Below are 19,488 nucleotides of genomic sequence, written 5' to 3'. Positions count from 1 at the left end.
GACATAAACCCATGTTCATGGATGACAAAGGGATGACTTCACACAACTATCCCCTTAAAATTTAATCACAGACAACTCACAGGCAGCAGGACTGTTAGTTCTAGACATAACATTATGCAAAAGAAGATTTTGCAATTTTGAAACTATTTTGATTCTCTTGATTTGATTACTGCACATTACACATAGCGTTTAAGATTTAACTTTAAGATTACACTTACTTAAAAACTATCTTGAAGTAAGAGCCTGATTTATGCCTCAGAATCCATTTGTGTAGATCAATCAGGTCTTATCAGGGGGCGCTCACCCTGTGGTCTAGGTGGGTCCTAATTCCAAAGTATAGTGATGGGGAAACTATACTATAAAAAGGCACTGTCTTTCGGATGAGACATAAAACTAAGGTCCTGACTCTCTGTGGTCATTAAAAAGTCCAGGGCGTTTCTTGAAAAGAGTAGGGGTGTTATCCCAGTGTCCTGGTCAAATTTCCCATTGGCCCTTACAAATTATGGCCTCCTAATAATCTACATCTATAAATTGGCTTCATCACTCTATATATATAGTATATATAGTATTTCAACAAATTGAGATAAACCCCTAAATTTATCTTCATTCTTTTGACAACCATACAATAATAGAAAAAAACTGTATTTCAAAGCAGTTATTTGACACTGATCTCACAAATCACATATTTAAGGTTTCCTTCACCACGCTGTTGTTCCCTGTTTATCTGCAGTTACGTCTCCTGCTCTCTCAGCTGCTCCTTCTCCTCTCTCTACAGTGTCTATTATCTCCTGGTCTCTTCTCATCGGCTGGTCTCTCAGCTGCTCCATCTCCCTCTCCTGCCTCTTGTACGGCTCTTTGTCCCCTCTGTAACCCCTGTGGAAGGTCTCTTCATCACTCTGCTCCCTTCTCTCTCCATCTCTTCATTTCTCTTCCACTCTGCTCCTCTTCCCCTAGTCTCTCAGCTGCTGCTTCTCCTTTCTCTACAGTCTCTGATATCTCCTGGTCTTTTCTCATCTGCTGGTCTCTCAGCTGCTCCTTCTCCTCTCTCTACAGTGTCTCTTTATCTCCTGGTCTCCTCTCATCTGCTGGTCTCTCAGCTGCTCCTTTTCCTTTCTCTACAGTGTCTATTATCTCCTGGTCTCCTCTTATCTGCTGGTCTCTCAGCTGCTCCTTTTCCTTTCTCTACAGTGTCTATTATCTCCTGGTCTCCTCTCATCTGCTGGTCTCTCAGCTGCTCCTTCTCCCTCTCCTGCCTCTTGTACAGCTCCTTTTCCCCTCTGTAACCACTGTGGAAGGTCTCTTCATCACTTTCCTCCGTTCTCTCTCCAGTTCCTCTCTTTTCTCCTACTCTGCTCCTTGTTTCCTGGTCTTTCAGCTGTTCCATCTCCTCTTTCTGCAACATTTTCTGCAGCATTTTTACATCCTGTGGTAGATCCACATGTCTCTGTCCTCTTTCCACCCCTCTTCTACCTGTCCAAAATACAGCTGCAGATCATTTGATATGTTCCAACATTACAGTAATTTGTGCCTCCTATATTCTTTCAGCTGTTGGATTAAGATGAGATTTCCATGGCTGTTTTTGTTTAAACCCTTCTTCATGGTGTATTTTAGTATTGTTTTTTTTGTAGATCACTGATTGTCCACAGTGTAGGCAGAACATCTTGGATGACAGCACTAGCTAAGTAGATTAATTACAATTAATTCACAGGCCTTACTGACCCTTTTAGAAGACTATTGTTCATCAGCATAGCACTGGAGACCTACTGTGTATGTCTATGATTTCCATGCAGATCAATAGGGAAGGGCCATCTTCTGCCTTCATAGAATTATCCTCCAACAGCTCATTTCAGAAATCTTTCCTCAAAGCAGAAATCTTTCTCCTGGCAAATGTTCTCAAAACTCTGTCTCCGTGTCTTGAAAAACCCATGAGGTCATTTGAAACACCTGACCTTACCTCTAAAAATAGCTGGTCAAAAACATGCTCGGAAAAGGAGAAAACAAACCTTCCCATAGCCAATCACAGCCTGCTGATTTACATAAATGTCCCTGATTTCTCTGAGTGACGCACGGATACCTCATAAACAGCCCTTCATAAGCTCCATTGGTCATAACGGCTGTGGGCACTGAGCGTTGTAACACCTTGAGGAAGACGTCCAAGATGCTTACCGTACAAGTCCTGGTTGCTCTGGTCTCTGTGACCCGTAAGTATTATTTTTTAACTAGAAAACTCACATTCCTTTTTTTCAAACAGTATATGATTCCAGCAAGAGAAGCAGTCATTAGAAAAAACTTCTTGAAACGGAAAGAAATCAATGGAATGTCTTAAACAGGAAAAAATCGAACTGAGGACAATGACCCAAGGCAATACTGAACTCGAGAAATATGTGGATTATGAGTGGCAATAAAATGTTTTTGCCATGTTGTCAAATTACAGAAATCTCAAGCCTGAATTTGAAAAGGGTGTCTTATAGCAGGTGCATCAGAAAAAGACATTTCTGAAAAATCATTGGGATTTTGCACAACTCCAGCATTTCTAAAGAGAATTAGGAAATGTGCACAGTATTGTAGAGCAAAATGTTAAACTGTTTTTATTATCGACAGTTGTCCAAGGAGGAGCAGTTTTCTCCCAGTCTCCCTCAGTCGTCTCTGTGTCTCTTGGAGAATCTGTCACTCTGGAGTGCTCAGCTAAGGGTGGTGATGTCAGCAAATTAAGTATGAGCTGGATCCGTCAGACCCCTGGGAAAGAACCTGAAGGGGTAGTGGGATTTTCTTCTGATAAAAAGATCTACAGACCCTCTGCGATCCCCGATCGGTTTGTGCCGTCCAGGGATGAATCCAAGAACAGCTATCTTCTCACAGTGAGCAACATTCAGGAGGGAGACGACTCCGTCTATTTCTGTTTCTTGTACTATACTTCTGGCGAACAGACATGGGGAGAAGGAACTCGCATCAAAGTTCTCAGTAAGTGTCTTAACTTTCTAAAACAGCAAAAACACAAGTGTGGAGAATATTAAATCCATATAAATCATATGCTTAATATTCTACTGCATATTCACGGTCACTAATGGTTATGCTCTATGACATTAATGTGTACAATTATTTTTAAAAAGCCAAATAATATTTAAAAACTTGAGAAAAAACAGCTGTGTTTGGCACACTAGGAAGTTAACAGAAGAAATCAAAAACATTTCAATTATACAGTATACATGCTGACATCATTGTGTAGCTTTCAAAACTATTCACATTCCTTTACCTGCTGCCACAGAATAAAAATGCTCTGGTTAATTCCTATGCTGTTTTCTCAACAAAACAAAGTGATTAATGTTGTAAAACATCTCAAGTCTAATTATACTCTGATGTTAAAACTCTATAATACTCCAACAATCCATTCACTTCCATTTTGCTTGTCCAGATGAGAATCACGATACTTTGCAATCATGATGGTCATGATGAAAATATTTTAAAACAACTGGGTATCTACTACAAGGCTCACCGAAGAAAATGGTCACCCATGTTTTTGAAAATATTAATCCTAATTAAGAAAGAGCATCTGATTGAAAAAAAAAAGCTCATCACGTTATCCCACTTTAATTTTAAAGATCACCACAAAAATGAGTTGATAAATCATATTTTTGTTTAAGAATATTCCCCCCAAATAATAACGAAGCAGAATTAATTATTGTAAACTCTATTATTCCATTATAAGGAATATGCTATTTTTTTTCCCTGGTAAGGGTCAAGGCAACCTGGCTCAGGGGTATGCTCCATCCCTGGGTTCACATCCACACAATGTAAAGATGCCAATTAACCCGACCAACATGTCTATGGATCGGACAAGAAAATCCACAGGAACGTGCAAACACCACCTTGAAGAACAATATAGATTCAAACTCACGATCCAATAGCTAAGAGGCAGCAGCTCGCTCACCACAACAAACCTGAATTTACAACACACCACATAGTACAGTCACACAGGTAAAGAGAATTATTTTCCATTTCCTTGCGCCTACAGAGAGCGGCCTCCCCCCTCCTGTCCTCCAGCTCTTCCCTCCGCCCACACAAGAGGTCTCCGCTAACGGCTCGGTGACGGTCACCTGCTTGGTGAGCGGTTTCTACCCCGGCTTCGTCGATGTGAGCTGGAGTGTGGACGGCGCCCCGGTCACCAGCGGCGTGCACAGCGCCCCCGTGTGGCTGGACAGCGCCAACGCCGCCCAGAACACCTACGTCACCAGCAGCTCCATGAGGCTGCCCGCGGCGGAGTGGCAGACTCACGCGCTCTACTCCTGCATCGCCAAGCACGAGTCCAGCCCCACGCCCATCATAGAATCCATCACCCCGCAGGGCTGCTGAGCGCCCCCTGGTGGCTCGAGAGGCTTCAGCATGCTGCTATGTGAACGCAAATGTCAAGATGTAAGATCTCTGCAATTAAAATGCTTTCTTCTAATGTATCGCTTCAAGTATAGAACGATAAAGACATATGAATCCAGACTAATGTGAGTTTTCTGCTTAATATTTTATGAATGAGCAAGCTGCTTTATGCACAACTTTAACCATGAAAGGGAAACAGTAGAGTGTTTGGTTCCATGAACTGTTACAGACTCTTTTGGCACAGTTCTTCAATTTTAGTACCAAAGGCCACAATCCAGATCGTATTTTTTCAGGCATAATCAAATGATCTAGAAAAAAGATTATCTAGGAAACAATAACTTTTCGACTGTGTCTTGTTTTGGTGGTGGTTCCTAGATGTCAATGTGAAATCTACTGGCCTATGGCCTTTCGGGACATATGTTGCATACGTTTATACAAATAAAACACAAGCACTTGGCACATAATGGGAAACCCCTGGATATGGACTGGTTAATGGTTAATTAATACTAACTTATACACCCCCTCCTTATTGATTTCCAATCACTTAACATGATGTTTCAGTGATGAGGTACAAATTGGGAACTCCTGTTCTATAGAGAACCTTCCATTTTGAAATCATAACACAGTTATTGCTTTAGTTTTGATCGAAAAGTTGCACTATCTGGTATTATTCATATATCTGCTCACCAGTTGTATCACTAAAACAGTAAGGAAGAAACACCTAATAATGTCCTCTGGTAGGTAGGTAAGCTGAATAATATTTTTATTGCTATATTAATTTACTTTCGAGCCAAAAACAATTAGTGGTCTTGTGCACTCCTACTGCATAACAGATGTCCGATTTATTAAATGTAAGGATTTTGGTCCAGCTGAATAAAATACATTGAGCCAATTAACTTTATAACTCTTCCACTTTGTTGCTGCTTATGTTTAAAGTAAATCCTTACATTCCATACATAAAGGGATAGATGACGTATTTAATACTCAATGTTAATTAATTCAGCCTTTCATTTTCTAATGTTTAAGCAATAATAAATCCTTACACTTACAGTATATAGCTCTTTTCTGGACACTCCACTTAAAGCGCTTTACAGGTAATAAGGACTCCCCTCCACCACCACCAGTGTGTGGCCCCCACCTGGATGATGCGACAGCAGCCAAAGTTCCTCCACTATCTTTGGCATACTCACCAAAATCACCAAACATCAGCTACCAGTAAGGAGGTGAACAGAGTGATGAAGCCAGTTCACAGATGGGGATTATTAGGAGGCCGTGATTGGTAAGGGCCAAAGGGAAATTTGGCTAGGACACTGGGGGAACATCCCTACTTTGAGAAACGTCCTGGGATTTTTAATGACCACAAAGATTCAGGACCTTGGTTGGACAATAAGCATGTTTCCAATTAATTTATTTTCAGCATCTCCCCCTCCCCCAACACACCAAAAAAAAAGCTGCTGGGGATGAAGTCAAAATAAAACCTGAACCTTCATTAGTTTAGCTTGTATTTATTTTCAATAGCTCCTTCACAACAAGTGTCCCTTTGGTGTAAGCGAGACCTCTGTCTGTGCCACAGGTTTCAAATCTGTGGCTAAAGATCTGTACCTGTGGCTGGAAGGTTGCCAGTTCGTATCCCATGGCCGGCAGAGGAATCCTACTCTGTTGGGCCCCTGAGCAAGGCCCTTAACTCCAACTGCTCCAGGGGCACCTTATAAATGGCTGACTCTGCACGCTGACCCCAAACTTCTCTCCCTGTCTGTGCATCTCACGGAGAGCAAGCTGGGGTATGCAAAAAGACAAATTCCTAATATAAGAAATTGCATATGGCCAATAAAGTGATCTTATCTTATTTACAGGAGGTTTTCTGGCTGCCTAGTAATGGAGAGTTTTGCTGCAGTTCACCAGAGAACATATGCAGCCTTAAATAAACAGAAGAGAGATTATAGCTTGCAAAATATAATCAATTCAAACAGAGCAAGGGAGAGCAAAATTAAATTATCTTCTCCGCCTACAGCTTTGAGGGGCACACAGGTGAGTGGTAAAGTGTAAGCCAAGGTTAAACTCCTTGAACTCCACATTCAACCACCAAATTCAACTTGAGTGATAGCGCACCCTGCCAAGCTCATTCAACAAGCGTCAGACGCCTAAAGTGCTCAGAAATCAAACACTTGAACCATTATCTAGAAAACGGACATAAAATAGGTTTTATTTCTTTGGAATATAACCTTCTAGTCCACAGACCGAGAAGAGCCATTTACTTTCAGTATTTGATCTGAAGTGAGTGTGAAATTAAGGATAGGGTTATTAGACTGCTGACAGAACTGCAGAAATTATAGCGCACTTTAGTAAAAACAGATCACAACTAATCCACAAATGATACCACAGACAATCATGCTGTATAAACTATGACTGCTTTTCTCTAGAGTTAAGGCAGTTAAAATAGGGGAATCACCCCCGTTTGTTTTCTCCAGATCCCCATATGTACTCTAACAAGTCATAGTGATGAGGTTTGACTGAAGATCTCCACCCATACAAAAAGTATGTCAATACGGCTTCCAAAACTAGACTATCCTGAACCCACAATCCACCATTGTAGTCCCAAAGAAGAGCAAATTCTCAAGCGATCCACCTTCGAACTTTCTTCATGCACGTACAGTAAATAAACTGCTACAGTCTTATACTTATTTGCAACTGGGAAAAGAAAATAGTGACATATTCACTAGGGAAAGCCTTATTTCAAAACAACACTGATCTTTCCGGAAGAATGAAATATTCTTACACGTAATTCAGATTTTCTGAACCTGATTTATAAGGCGACGAAGCACAATTCATCATATAGTTAGAAACGCCTGACGCTGTATATTCCTTATTTGCATGTATTTGGCAATTAGATTACAATATAAACTGTACGCTTTAAGTAAAAATGTTGTTCTAAATTACCTGGTATCACCTTTATATAATATCAAAGCAGTTCGTTATTTTACTAATACAAAATGTAAAATACTGTCGAATACACAAAGAGGTAACTTCAAATTCACAACACCGGGAAATAAAAAGGCTGGAGTAAATTAAAGCGCATATTACAAAAACTCCTCAAAAAACGCTGATCAAAGTAAAAATTAAGATTTCGATCAGATAGGCAGCTCAGTCCACCAGTATATACTCCAATTAGAGTTCAGGCCCAGAAAAGTAATTAATGTAATCTAGCTTTTTTTTTATTTTACCATACGCAGTGGCCCAAGGCGGAGTAGTTACAAGGAATACTATGTTACCCTAACCCCATTTTACAAGCACAGCGTATCAATTGGGACTACATCCTTGACTGGACACTAACCTGAAGCCCACTTCCTCACCTTCTGGAGAGTATGTGAACCGAGACTCACCTGCTCCACATCAGATTTGCCAAGCACAAATCCAGACAAACACTCCAGTCAGATGCATTAGTCCACTCGGGTAGTGAACGCCCCCTGGTGGACCCTGAATGCTACAGAGACTTTAAGATTTTACTGCACGTAAGGGCTGAGATTTGTTTCAAATGACTTGAAATGAGCAAAGTTGTATTTACAATCCCTTTGCATTAAAAGTATATTTTTTCCCCTCTAATTTTCTTTGGTCATAGGTCTTTACTGATTTTGAATGACATGAACAGAAAGTGCAGACTCGGACAAATACATTTTATCGAAGTAGGGGAATCTCCTTTCGCAATTTGGTCACCTTTCTTTTAAAATGTCTACATTCACAGAAATGTTACATTTACTTTGAAATCACTGGGCTCCTGCTAATCTTTGTTTAATGCTCACACCAGCTACATCACTGCCGGCAGCTCACGTTCAATGACGAGTAGTGTTGTGAAACAAATAATTTAAAAAAATTAAAATTGTTTTACCCTGAGCTAGTAATTAACGGGAAAGAAAATAATTGAGTTAACATAGGGTAGCACAACACTAAGCACTTATATATTGTTTTCATGGAACAGCATGATGGATTAGATATGATTACCCAACTTCAGAATAAGCTTCTAAAAACCAGATCTATGAAGAAACAGAAGGATCTTGCAGTACTCAGTTACTGGATAGTGCCCATCTCTGTTTTATAGAAGTCCTTGCCTGGTCCACTTGAGGACCAATTTGGCTTGAGCTGTTCCTGCTGTGGTGAAAGCCAAGAGCCTACAGCAACAGGACTGCCTATTGAAAAAGTAATGACCAGATAGAAGAGCTTTAAATCCCGTTTGCACAGTTGAGAGGATATGTTGGACAGAACCTCCCAGCATGTCTTTTTGGGGGGTTAATTAATCTCTTGGGAAAACTGGCCCTAAATGTCAGTGTGTGTACCTGCCCTGTAATGGATGGCATTCCATACAGGGTGTGCGCCGCCTTGTGGCAGTTGCTTATCAGGATAGGCTTTGGCTCCTCTCACCAACCCTGAATTGGAAGAAGCAATTAGAAAAGGGATGGATGTTGAACATGTAAGAGCAGGCACTGTTGCTCCCTTGCTAAAGTTTTACCAAACCTGAATTTTGGTTATGATTACACAGACATGAATAAAGCCAAAGCATGCATCACCAATCTTTATTTTTTGTTTGTTCATCTAGCTAGCATTTACGAGCAAAGACTCCTCACAACTACTGCCCCTTTGGTGTAAGCCAGGCCTCTGTAGGTGCCGCTGGTTTCAAACAAATGTACACTTCCATTCCTGCAGACGATTTTCACCATGCCGGAATAAGGAAAATCCGCTTTTGCGTGACCGATGGTGATGGCAGCATCCATGATCTTCCCTGGAGGAACCTGGACCATAAACGACAGCTGCTCCTGTGTCTCCATTTCACTCACCAACTTATACCTGCGTCTGCTTCCTAGGGTCCATCTAAACCGAGGTGAGGTGTCCAAGATCTCCCGGACTTTCCCCATCGACCTGGATGTCAAAGGTGAACTCCATCCGGTTGCAGACAGACCAGGAGGAGGTCTTGGTTATGGTTTTGGAGGTCTCGAGGGCGTACTCCTGGGTGACAGAAGAAGGGTTTTCGTAAATCATGCACCGGATGGCCTCCGTGGTAACCTGGGGTATGGCATCCTCCAGAGTGGGGTACTCCACATTGGTTATGATCGTGGACTCGATGGCGTTCATGAAGATGAAGCCCAAGCAGTCAATGTCCACCTCCGCCTGTCCCATAACTCCCAGGCAGATTCCCGAAGCCACATCCATAGGGTACTCCGTTTGCAGCTCCCACTCCGTCATTTTCACAAAGAACTGCCGGTTGCGGCTGGTCTTGAACTTGATGGCTCCCAAGCGGGTCCCGGCTCCATTCCCCCACAGAGAGAGGGAGGTGAAGATCTCCCCAGGTTCGAACTCGAACTCCTTGTAACCTGAGCCCAGATTTCCAAACTCCCGGACCTCCCCATTGGTCAGCCAGATCCTCACGGCCTTCACCTGCCAGCCCCCTACCCACACACCAATCTTCTCCAGCGTGGCACCGTCATTCTGGCCATCAAAGTAGAAGCGATTTCCTCCCTGGCCACCAACCATGCATGCTGTGGTTGAGTAAGCCATGATGTATGTACCTATCCAAGGGGCTGCTCCTCAAGGAGAAACATGAAATAAAGCCAAACAGAGAAATGAAGTTAGTTGACTGTACCATTAAAACAGTATTAAAAGTGGAGACTAAAGGGTGTGTGAAGAGCAAAGCACCTAGTTCTCCTATACCACATTGTACTAGAAGGAAGGAAGACCTAGGCTGCTGCTACCATAACAAGAACTGGTCAGGCTTTGAACTTCTTCCTGATCAACAATTCTTGCAACTATCGCACCATACATTGGAGCTGCAATAGGTGTAGCAGACTATCAATTAAGATTTTAGTGGCTCTTTTAGCATTTAACTGGGGAACTACCTACCCAAAGGACTTCAAATTTCTCAGCAGATTGGGATAACACAAGAACAGCAGTGTGCAATTTCTGCATTTAAGTAAAAATCATTTTTTTTCTTGAGTCAGGGAGGGTGGATGTGTGGTCTCAGAAAGGGGACAGTATTAAACACCCTCTATATGGAATCTTTACACACTGGTCTTCTTGACTGGACCATGGTCAACACCACCTCTATACAAGGGGTTCCACTAATCCTTGTCCTGGGGGGGCTTTCTAGTATAATGCACAGGGGTTCATTCTAGCTAGGATTGAGTGTTGCTAAAAAACACCATGCTTTGTGTAGAAAAACTTTTCCATGCATTTTGTACTCGCACACAAAGATGATCGAGATCACGGTACCTCTAAACCTAGTATGGATCTGGAACCAGTTCAAACCATTCCCATTAGGGTCACTTATGTAATGGCACTCTTGTAGAAAAAGGAGCATATCGGAGACAATGAGCTCTGAGGTTGTGGTACTTACTCTCCAGTCCTGCAGGTACTCCCTCTGGCCTTCAGTCTGTCATCCCTAATGAACTCAGGTTCATGAAGCTTCGATTTTCGGAGAGATTAACATTAAAACCCATACCCGATACTAGCTTTCTGAATTCCTCAAGTTCAGAGGAATTTTTGTTTTGGTGACCAGGCTTCAAAGTTTTCCGCTCTCATATCATCGATCACTCCCCATATCCCACGAAATGCTAAAAAAAAATCACAGTTCAAGTTCCAATTTCTCAGGCCAGTTATTTAAATCTCAGTAACAAAATAAATTCACTGACGTTATAGAAAAGACAGCTTGAAATAAATGCAAAATCATGAACTTTCTGAAAGCACTAGTACTCCAACTCTCATTCACTTCCCCAACACCTGTGATGAGCTGCGGCCCTTCCTGCTCACTAGTCACTGTGGTAACTAAGGCAATGTGATGTACGATCGAATAAGTACAAAGTGCTTAACAATGCAAGTAATCATACATTTTGTGAATACAGAACAGAAGACAACGGAGGAGAGGAACCAAAAAAAAAAACTCTGGGGTCAACTGGCTGCCCAACCCCTTTGGGCATGCTAACATTATATAATTTTTTAAAAAAGGAAATTAATGCAGACATTTTCCAACGTGATCTCCATGCAGAGTTTCCCAAAAACCCTCACAAAAACGAAAGCAATATTTCTCTTGGATTAAAAGAAGTGTATTCAGCTGCTGGTGTACAATGTCGTGGGGCTGCTTCACCTTACCGGAAGTTTCGTAGCCTCGTTTCGAATCACAGAACATGGTGCTGCACATATAGTAGATGGAAATTCCATGCATATTGTGATGTCAATTAGAGGATGTTTTACTTTTATTGCGGTTTGAAATGTACTCGTCAATGCGGATTCTTTCTAACCCCGAAATATGACAATTTTAAATACTTTGAGACAAAGACAATAGAAGTGACTTCAAGTGTTATTACTTGATTAAATCAGTGATCGGCTATTTGCAGTCCCCCCCCATCACTCAGAACGAGAAAAGCAGATTGATTACAATACATGATTGGGAGGGAAGACTGAAATTACGGTTTTATATTTATATTCAGCAGTCAGAACTGAAATGACTGCAACCGAACAAAGATTGTGTTGTTTTTTTTTTCCAGAATACAAGACTAACAGAACTACCAGAGCAAAGCAAAGACTTACGTTCAGTTTACTCCCGACTGCATTTCGCTTCGGTAAAGACTGTCAAATCGGAGGGACGTGGAGAGAGTACAGCGCTTTCTGGAACCTTCACGAACACCTCGGCGCAGTCAGAGTCGAGATAATGTTATGAGTACAGTCCAATAATGAAGTGTTTCAATACGGCGCCCACAAAACAAGTGTAGATCCCTGCTCACATCAGTTAGATAATGAAGTGCGTCGATCCAGCGCACGAAAAAAAAAATACTGTTTTAACAATTCAGAACTATAGCGCTAAAAAAAATCCTGTAAGAGACGCATTCTGTCCACCGGAGGAAAGAGCTATGTTTTCTCCAAACTCATGAACAAGTTCATATCGCTTTTTCAAGCTTACTTGATCAACCATTAGATATATATATTTTTTTAAATCCTACCTGCACTGGATAATATTTCCATCCTTGAACATTGCCTTGGCAGACTCAAGGTGCTGAAATACTGGAACTTAGTTGCGACTAAAAAGAATTCTACTGTATACTTACTTCCTGACGAAAGAACAGCAACTACATATTTCGCTTGAGACCAAATCAGAGACTTAAATCCTGTAAATGCCGACTAAAATTGAAACCTCGAAAGCCTCACCTGCAAGACTACCTGATTTTGGAGGGTAGGGGGATTTGAAAGGAGGTATTTAAATCGACAGAAGACAACCGCCTGTTAAACACAATTAGACGCACCTGGTACCGCTTGCTCCGCCTGGCAGTAGCTATAAACTGTACGCTGTAAATTACAAAATAGTGTTGACTGCGCAGTTTGATAATTTCGGATTTAAAACACTCTTGATCAAAGGAAGATTTGAAACTTCAATCGGGCAATATATAAGCTATCCCCCCAGTAAAACTAAAATCCAAGGTATTCTTTAATTCTCTTCTTGCTTCTACCGCCCACAGTTTCAAAGGTGGATTTTTTTTTACAAGTCTCCTTCAGGTATTCTTGAGTCTCGTTGCTCTGAAGTGCTCAGTTAAGAGTAATAATATCAGCATAATAGGTGTGTCAAAGGCTAGCTCAAAAGCTCAAAGGCCAAAGTAAGATTTAAAATTTCAGTCAGGCAATAGTAGGATCTCACTCCATGCATCTCAATCAATTGTCATCAAAAACCATCCAATTTGGGTGCAAATCCAAGGTCATTTTTAGTTACAGATGCAGCCATTCAAAATGCACGGTAAAACCCCGTTAGTGAAATGATTTAATCATTTAATGTCTTTACTGTGCGTGTTTTAATCCGCTTAATATGGAATTTTACAACTAAAGGGAAATTTTATTAGCTGAGCATAAAAAGAGAAATAGAGAAATCATAACGATGACCCCTTGTTGCTAATAATACATACCCAATTGTACTGTAATCCACTTTCTTTGTAAACACATTTTAGTTTTAATTTGACTAATTCACGCATGATGAATTGTAAGAGAGTGATAGATGGAGACAAGATGGAGGTTCTTGTCAAAACTACATTCCCCAGAATGCAGTGGGAAAGAATGTCAGTTACCCCCAGTGACCTGACCAGCTGATGCACTGCTGCACTAATGCACTAATACATATTCCAATACATATAACTACTGCAGAATTTTTTTATCCATTTCAGGTAAATGAGAGGAATTAAATCAGTCAGAATCTCGGAGTGCCAATTGCAAACTCATCAAAGCGATTTACAAGTTCTGGGAGGAAGAGCTGACAGAACAAAGCTGCAACAATTTTTTAACGGGCTGTTTTGTGTTCTTCCTAAGATTGTCGAGCGCAGTGGGGGACATTTGACAGATGCTTTTGTTCTGTGTTGCATTGTCAGACTGTGAATCAATAAAAGCATTTAATTTAACATGCGTTTGGGATATTAATAAAAAATAAATGTAAATAGTATGAAAACGTCTTCTCCTCCTTGCCTCCTGGGGGTAATGAGGACTCTCCATTATGAACATAAATGTAAAGCCCCAAAATAAACACATAGCAATAAATAACGTGTTGTACATTGACTTTTTTATTAAGTGATAGGCAAAAAACAGGGCAATGACTTTCTCTGCAAGTTAGTTGAAGAAGTAAGTAGGTGACTCAAAACTTGAAGCCCAGCAGCAACAATAATTGTACAGTGTGTATTCTCCTGTCAAGGTACAAAGTAAAGTACATAACGTGGTTATGTATCGGGAATGTTTGCAAATCTTGCAATAATTGTACAGTATATGCTTTTGGGAACACATTTGTTTTCGAGAGAGAGAAAGAGAGTAGGAAGAGACAGAAAAAAGTGAACCCTGTTTTTTTATAGTCAGAAGGCTTTAACTGATATAAAATATATAGCATAATGCCTTCTCATGTTATGAAGTCACTTGCACCTGAGATCTGCTTTATTCAAACTAAGGTTTCTAAAAATGCAACCAGGTACTAGATATTGTTTAAATAGAAGCTTTGAGGTGTAGGTTGCAGACTCTGTGTCATTCACTATTTTATTTAATTATTAATACTGGATCACTTAACATTGAATATGAAAAACACAAAATAATGTTCACAAAGTATACATAATATTTACATTTTATTTTTTACAAAGTCTTTGTTAGAAGAAAAACTTGTGCCCGAGCCCGGTATTGAACTCAGATCACCTACATAGAAGGAACAGCTTAAAAATGTTTCTAAAGTAATCATGTGTGAATGAGTCAAATTAAAAATAAAAAGTTTTTACAAAGAAAGTGGATTACAGTAATACTACCAGCTATATAAATACATATATTTAGATCATTAAATTAATATTATTAATTTATTTTGACAAGCAATTCCATATTAAATTCCGTATTTAGTGGATTCTATTCTGCAATTTCCCTCACAGGTCCAATAAAGTATCTATCTAAAAAGCATGAGGTTTTATACTGCAATAACGTGCAAGTATTCATAGAAAAGGTTAATCATTTAACTCATTTAACTTTAAACATGTGATATTTAGAAATACCAACAAATTCAATATAGTGTCGATATTTACTATTTTAGTTTTTCAAAGAAATGTTTATTTATTAAAAGAAAATTCATGGTGACAGCCGGATTAGAACCCCCAAAGTCCAGAGCGCAAGGCACACACCTCAGCCATTACACCAACACGCTGCTTATTGACTGAAAAGGGCAGGCAGAATGTCTTCACATAATCACAGGTGAATGATGCAGACAGTTACAAAGAATGTGGACCACGGTAATACTTTGAGCTTACAGCCTGTCCATAGCCATTAATTACTAAAACTATTAATATCTTCCATACAGACTTTAATGCATGAAATATTCTTGCATAATTAAAATATTTATGAGGAAGGTGGAAGGTTGTGTACTTTTGTCCAACTGAGCAATCTTGCTCTTACAAAATATACTGACTTTTTAATGTTTAAAGATTAACATGCTGTAATACACTGTTTAAAATTAAGTGTAAAGAGTATACAGCTTAAATTCTTAACTAGAAAAAGATTCCAGGGATTCAAAACCGGGTGTTTTCTGGCAACAGCTCAAATACTGTACATGCCACGTTAAGCTTTATTTGCTCCACTTGGCGGTTTTACAAGGTGCTCCTGGATACCATTATCATAACACGCTATATGATGTGTTATGAAGCGCCACATTTGGACCGCGTTTGGACCCAGAGTACTTTGCACATTTTGAATGGCTGGATCTGTATATGCTAGGTTTACTATCCATTTTCTAAGGAGGTATTTTTTCCAAGTCTCCTTCAGTTATCCCCGAGTCTCCAGGACAACCTGTCACTCTGAAGCACTCAGTTAGGGGTGATAATGTCAGTGAAATTGGATTTGTCTGACAGCTGAAAAGATTCTCCAAGGGTGGGAAATGCACACTTCTCCCATGAGATCTATACATCGTCTGCAGTGTCAGATTGATTTGTATCATCCAGGATACCCAAGGACCAACTTCTCACTGTAAATGAGGAGAGCACCAACTATTTCTGCTTTAATCACACAGACTGCACAGATACTAGGAGAGGGAAATCAAACATCTTGGAGCTTTATTAAAGCAGAGGTAACCCATCTACAGTACATAGCAATAATGGACAGAATTCAAGCATGTGCATCTACATCCATTTAAGTGTTAGCATTACTTATGTATAAACATATTAATCCAAAAGCTTATTACTCTAAAGGTTGTGCAACCTAGAATCCATGTTAAAAGCACAGGGTGCAAGGTGGTACTGTACCCTAGCCTGGAAATTAGTTAATTAATAGAAAGGAATATGTAATTTAGGCATAAATTAACTTCTTTTGAGCATAATCTAGAACTATAGTACCTGGGCAAGACCAGTTTGAAAAACAGAGGACCAGTGAAGGCTGTGGTAGAACAGCCTAGTCCTTGGAAATGAACTGGTTGCACAACAGGACACTTACGCACTTGGAGAAAAAGTGTAGCACTTAACTTACTTGCAGGAAGAACACCTCCACCCATTAAAGAAACTTCCACTTTAGCAACTATATTGTTGGCCTGCTGGGAAAGTAGTTTTGGACCTGGGTCCATCAGTGCTGATGGTGTGCATGAGGGTAGTGTCCACAACTGGTGTGCACACTCCCCTCCTGTGGCTGAATAGCACTAATACCAATGAGAACACCAGGGAGGTCAAATGAAGGAACATCAGCTGCCAGAAGCCACCAACCATACATTACTCACTCCATCAATAAAACTTCCTGCAAGAGTCATAGATGGAATTGCTGGATAAACATCATCACGCTCACTCAGTGATCTTAAGTAAGCAACTCCATTATTTGAATGCTAGATTACTACAGAATGGGACAGATCAATTAAGTGCCATGATGAGGAAGGTGCTAGTTTATGCATTGTAGTCTGTGGAGAAGTAGTTTGGGTTGGTCTGCTCAGCTATAGCTCAACCAAATAGAAGCTTCAAACGCAGAGGCAACACAAACAGGACTGTTTGTCACACAACCACCACATACAAGCTAAATGAGTGCCTCGTAGTGAAAGAATAACCTTGTGCACTTCTGGAGTATATCAAAGAGGCCAATAGGTCACTACCATTCACTTACTAGTCCAGGCTGTGAAACTGGATCTAGTTCACAATTAAAGACGGCTCAGCAATGCATGATTAACCAAAAGTTTTATTTTTCTTTCCAGCACATAGCTTTAACCAGACAATCAGGAAGACCTGGTTCATCCATCATTCTTATGGTCCCTGCTTCACAACTACTGACCCTTTGGTGTAGTTAAGGCCTTTGTAGACACCACTGGTATCAAACTCAAGCACACTCCCATTCCTGCAGGTGACTTTAACAATTCCCTTGTATGGAAGATCAACATTCGCATGACCGAGTGTGATGGCAACTTCCATGGTCTTCCCTGCAGGGACTTGGATCTTGAATGACAACTTCTCCGTTGTCTCCGTTTTGTTCTCCACCCCATAGGTATCTTGAACTCCCACTGTCCAGCTGAACCCAGTGGAAACCTCAGCTAGCTCCGGGATTCCTGCCTTCACTTGCATGTTGAAGGTGAACTGCATGTTGTTGGTGACGGACCACGAGGAGGTCTTGGTTATGGTTTTGGAGGTTTCCAGGGTGTACTCCTGGGCAACAGAGGAGCTGTTGGTGTACTTCATGGACTTGATCTCCTCCATTTTCACCTGGGGGATGACTTGGTTCAGAGTGGGGTACTCGATATCGGTCATGACTGTGGACTCGATGGAATTGATGAAGATGAAGCCCATGCTGTCAATGTCTGAGCCAGCCCTCCCGATGACCCCCAGGCAGATCCCAGAAGCCACATCCATGGGGTACTCCGTCTTCAGCCCCCAGTCGGTCATTTTCACAAAGAACTCCCGGTTGCGGCTGGTCTTGAACTTGATGGCTCCCAGGCGGGTCCCGGCTCCGTTCCCCCACAGAGAGAGGGAGGCGAAGAACTCGCCGGGTTCGAACTTGAACTCCTGGTAACCTGTACCTGGTGCGCCAAACTGTCGGACCTCCCCATTGGTCAGCCAGATCTTCACAGCCTTCACCTGCCAGCCCCCTACCCACACGCCGATCTTCTCCAGCGTGGCACCATCATTCTGGCCATCAAAGGAAAAGGCATTGCCTCCATGACCACCAATTATATGTGTAGTTGTTGGGTAAGCCATGTAGACCTGGAAAGGAGAAGGGACATTGTTACTGCATGAGGATATTGAGAGCATAGCCAAGGCCTGGGATAAGCAAGAAATTTTGCACAGCATTTAGACCTAGGCATCTTTGGAAAAACACTTCATGTTGTTAAGAAACATCTGCCAACTCAAAACCACTGGGCAGCACAAGGCCTTCTGTACAATCCTTGCATCAACTTAAAGGGGCTCCTACAGACATCAAGACTTGGATTGTAATTTAGGACAAGACACCAGTTAAGCCCAGCTGGCATTTCTTGTGATCAATTTAAGTCTTTTCTTGCAATTTCAAGTCCCCCACTTCGCTGCATGAGATTTTCAGACGCAGTTAGTGGGGCTCTGCTACCTACTTCCATCAACCATATTCAGCCCCAACATTTACAGCACTTGTGCTGAACCCAAAATGCTAGTGTGCATCTTCATATCCAAGCTTAACATTATATCCCTCAACTTCATAACCAAGAGAAGCTCCTGTGGCTTCAGCAATACTTACAGAAGGTTTTCCGGCTGCTCAGTGGAGGGATGGTCCTGATGGTGGTGGTTTTGCCTTTATTTTAAGGAAGAGAAGTTAAGAACAAGTGAGGTGTAGCAGTTTCAACCCTACTAGGGAACATGTGAAGAGGCAAAAGGTCTAAGCCCCAATTATCTGGGTATCATTAGTGACCCAAAATGCATTACTGCATAACCAGTAATTAGGCATTAATGGAGATTCCAGTAGTGATCCATGGCTTATACATGACCCCAATACAAGGGCAGTCTAGGAACCTAGAACATTTCTAAACAAGCATGACTGCAAAAAGGTTACAGGCACAATCTGGGGTGAACCCCAATTACCCCAGTGGGCAGTGATGCATCCAATACACATATCACAGTGAAAATACAGCTATATGTGTATATATATATACACACTGCCACAATGTATAATCAACATTGAATTGCAACCACAATAACATTTTTTTGATGTAGTGTTTATGAATATCTAACAATGCCTCCAATACAGCATGTGTGCAGCAACTAGGAGTATGACCACAATCTGCATAGTGTATGAAGTAAATTATATTTACAGTATGTAATTTATACTGCTTTGCATAGTGGTTTTGTAGAGGGGGTCTTGCTACCTGCCTGAAATTATTTTTTGCAAAATGATTGAATGCCTCTAGATTTTCTATTTTCTCAAGAAAAGTTTATATCATTTCCTGGACAACCTGTGCCCATCATAGCCAGCGCCCTGGGGAAAAAAAAATCTGTAGAGAGACATCTGAAATTCTGAGGGGTGGGCGATATTTCAGTTGAAACCGAGCTGTACACTGCAGCTACTACATTAAATCTCATAACCATGCCATTGATTAGTGCTTCATGATAGAAGACAACAACAAGCAATCTGGTATTTAGCAATGGCATTCTATATTGC

At 41.0% G+C, this 19,488-nt stretch overlaps 2 protein-coding genes and 1 pseudogene across 2 annotated transcripts; 1 reads left to right on the top strand and 2 right to left on the bottom strand.

The window, feature by feature from the left end:
- Positions 1–2,132: 2,132 nt before the first annotated feature.
- On the top strand, positions 2,133–4,350 carry LOC148833906 (immunoglobulin lambda-1 light chain-like). Its single transcript, XM_088917965.1, has 3 exons — positions 2,133–2,201; positions 2,602–2,961; positions 4,013–4,350. Exons 1-3 carry the CDS (start codon positions 2,159–2,161, stop codon positions 4,348–4,350), a joined length of 741 nt encoding a protein of 246 aa, XP_088774091.1. The 5' UTR covers positions 2,133–2,158.
- A 4,613-nt stretch (positions 4,351–8,963) lies between these two features.
- LOC148833905 (aerolysin-like protein) lies at positions 8,964–9,927 on the bottom strand (annotated as a pseudogene).
- Positions 9,928–17,114: 7,187 nt separating this feature from the next.
- Positions 17,115–18,709, bottom strand: LOC148833904 (aerolysin-like protein). The gene is made up of 2 exons (XM_088915702.1): positions 18,571–18,709; positions 17,115–18,065 (listed from the first exon to the last, which is right to left on the bottom strand). Exon 2 carries the CDS (start codon positions 18,057–18,059, stop codon positions 17,115–17,117), a length of 945 nt encoding a protein of 314 aa, XP_088771828.1. The 5' UTR covers positions 18,060–18,065; positions 18,571–18,709.
- Between the last annotated feature and the right edge of the window lie 779 nt (positions 18,710–19,488).

This window comes from Atractosteus spatula, chromosome 5 (assembly GCF_055471065.1).
Source record: "Atractosteus spatula isolate fAtrSpa1 chromosome 5, fAtrSpa1.hap1, whole genome shotgun sequence".
Taxonomy (NCBI): Eukaryota; Metazoa; Chordata; class Actinopteri; order Semionotiformes; family Lepisosteidae; genus Atractosteus; species Atractosteus spatula.
The sequence above is the reverse complement of the archived record's forward strand: the minus strand, read 5'-3'. Positions and strand labels throughout refer to the sequence as shown.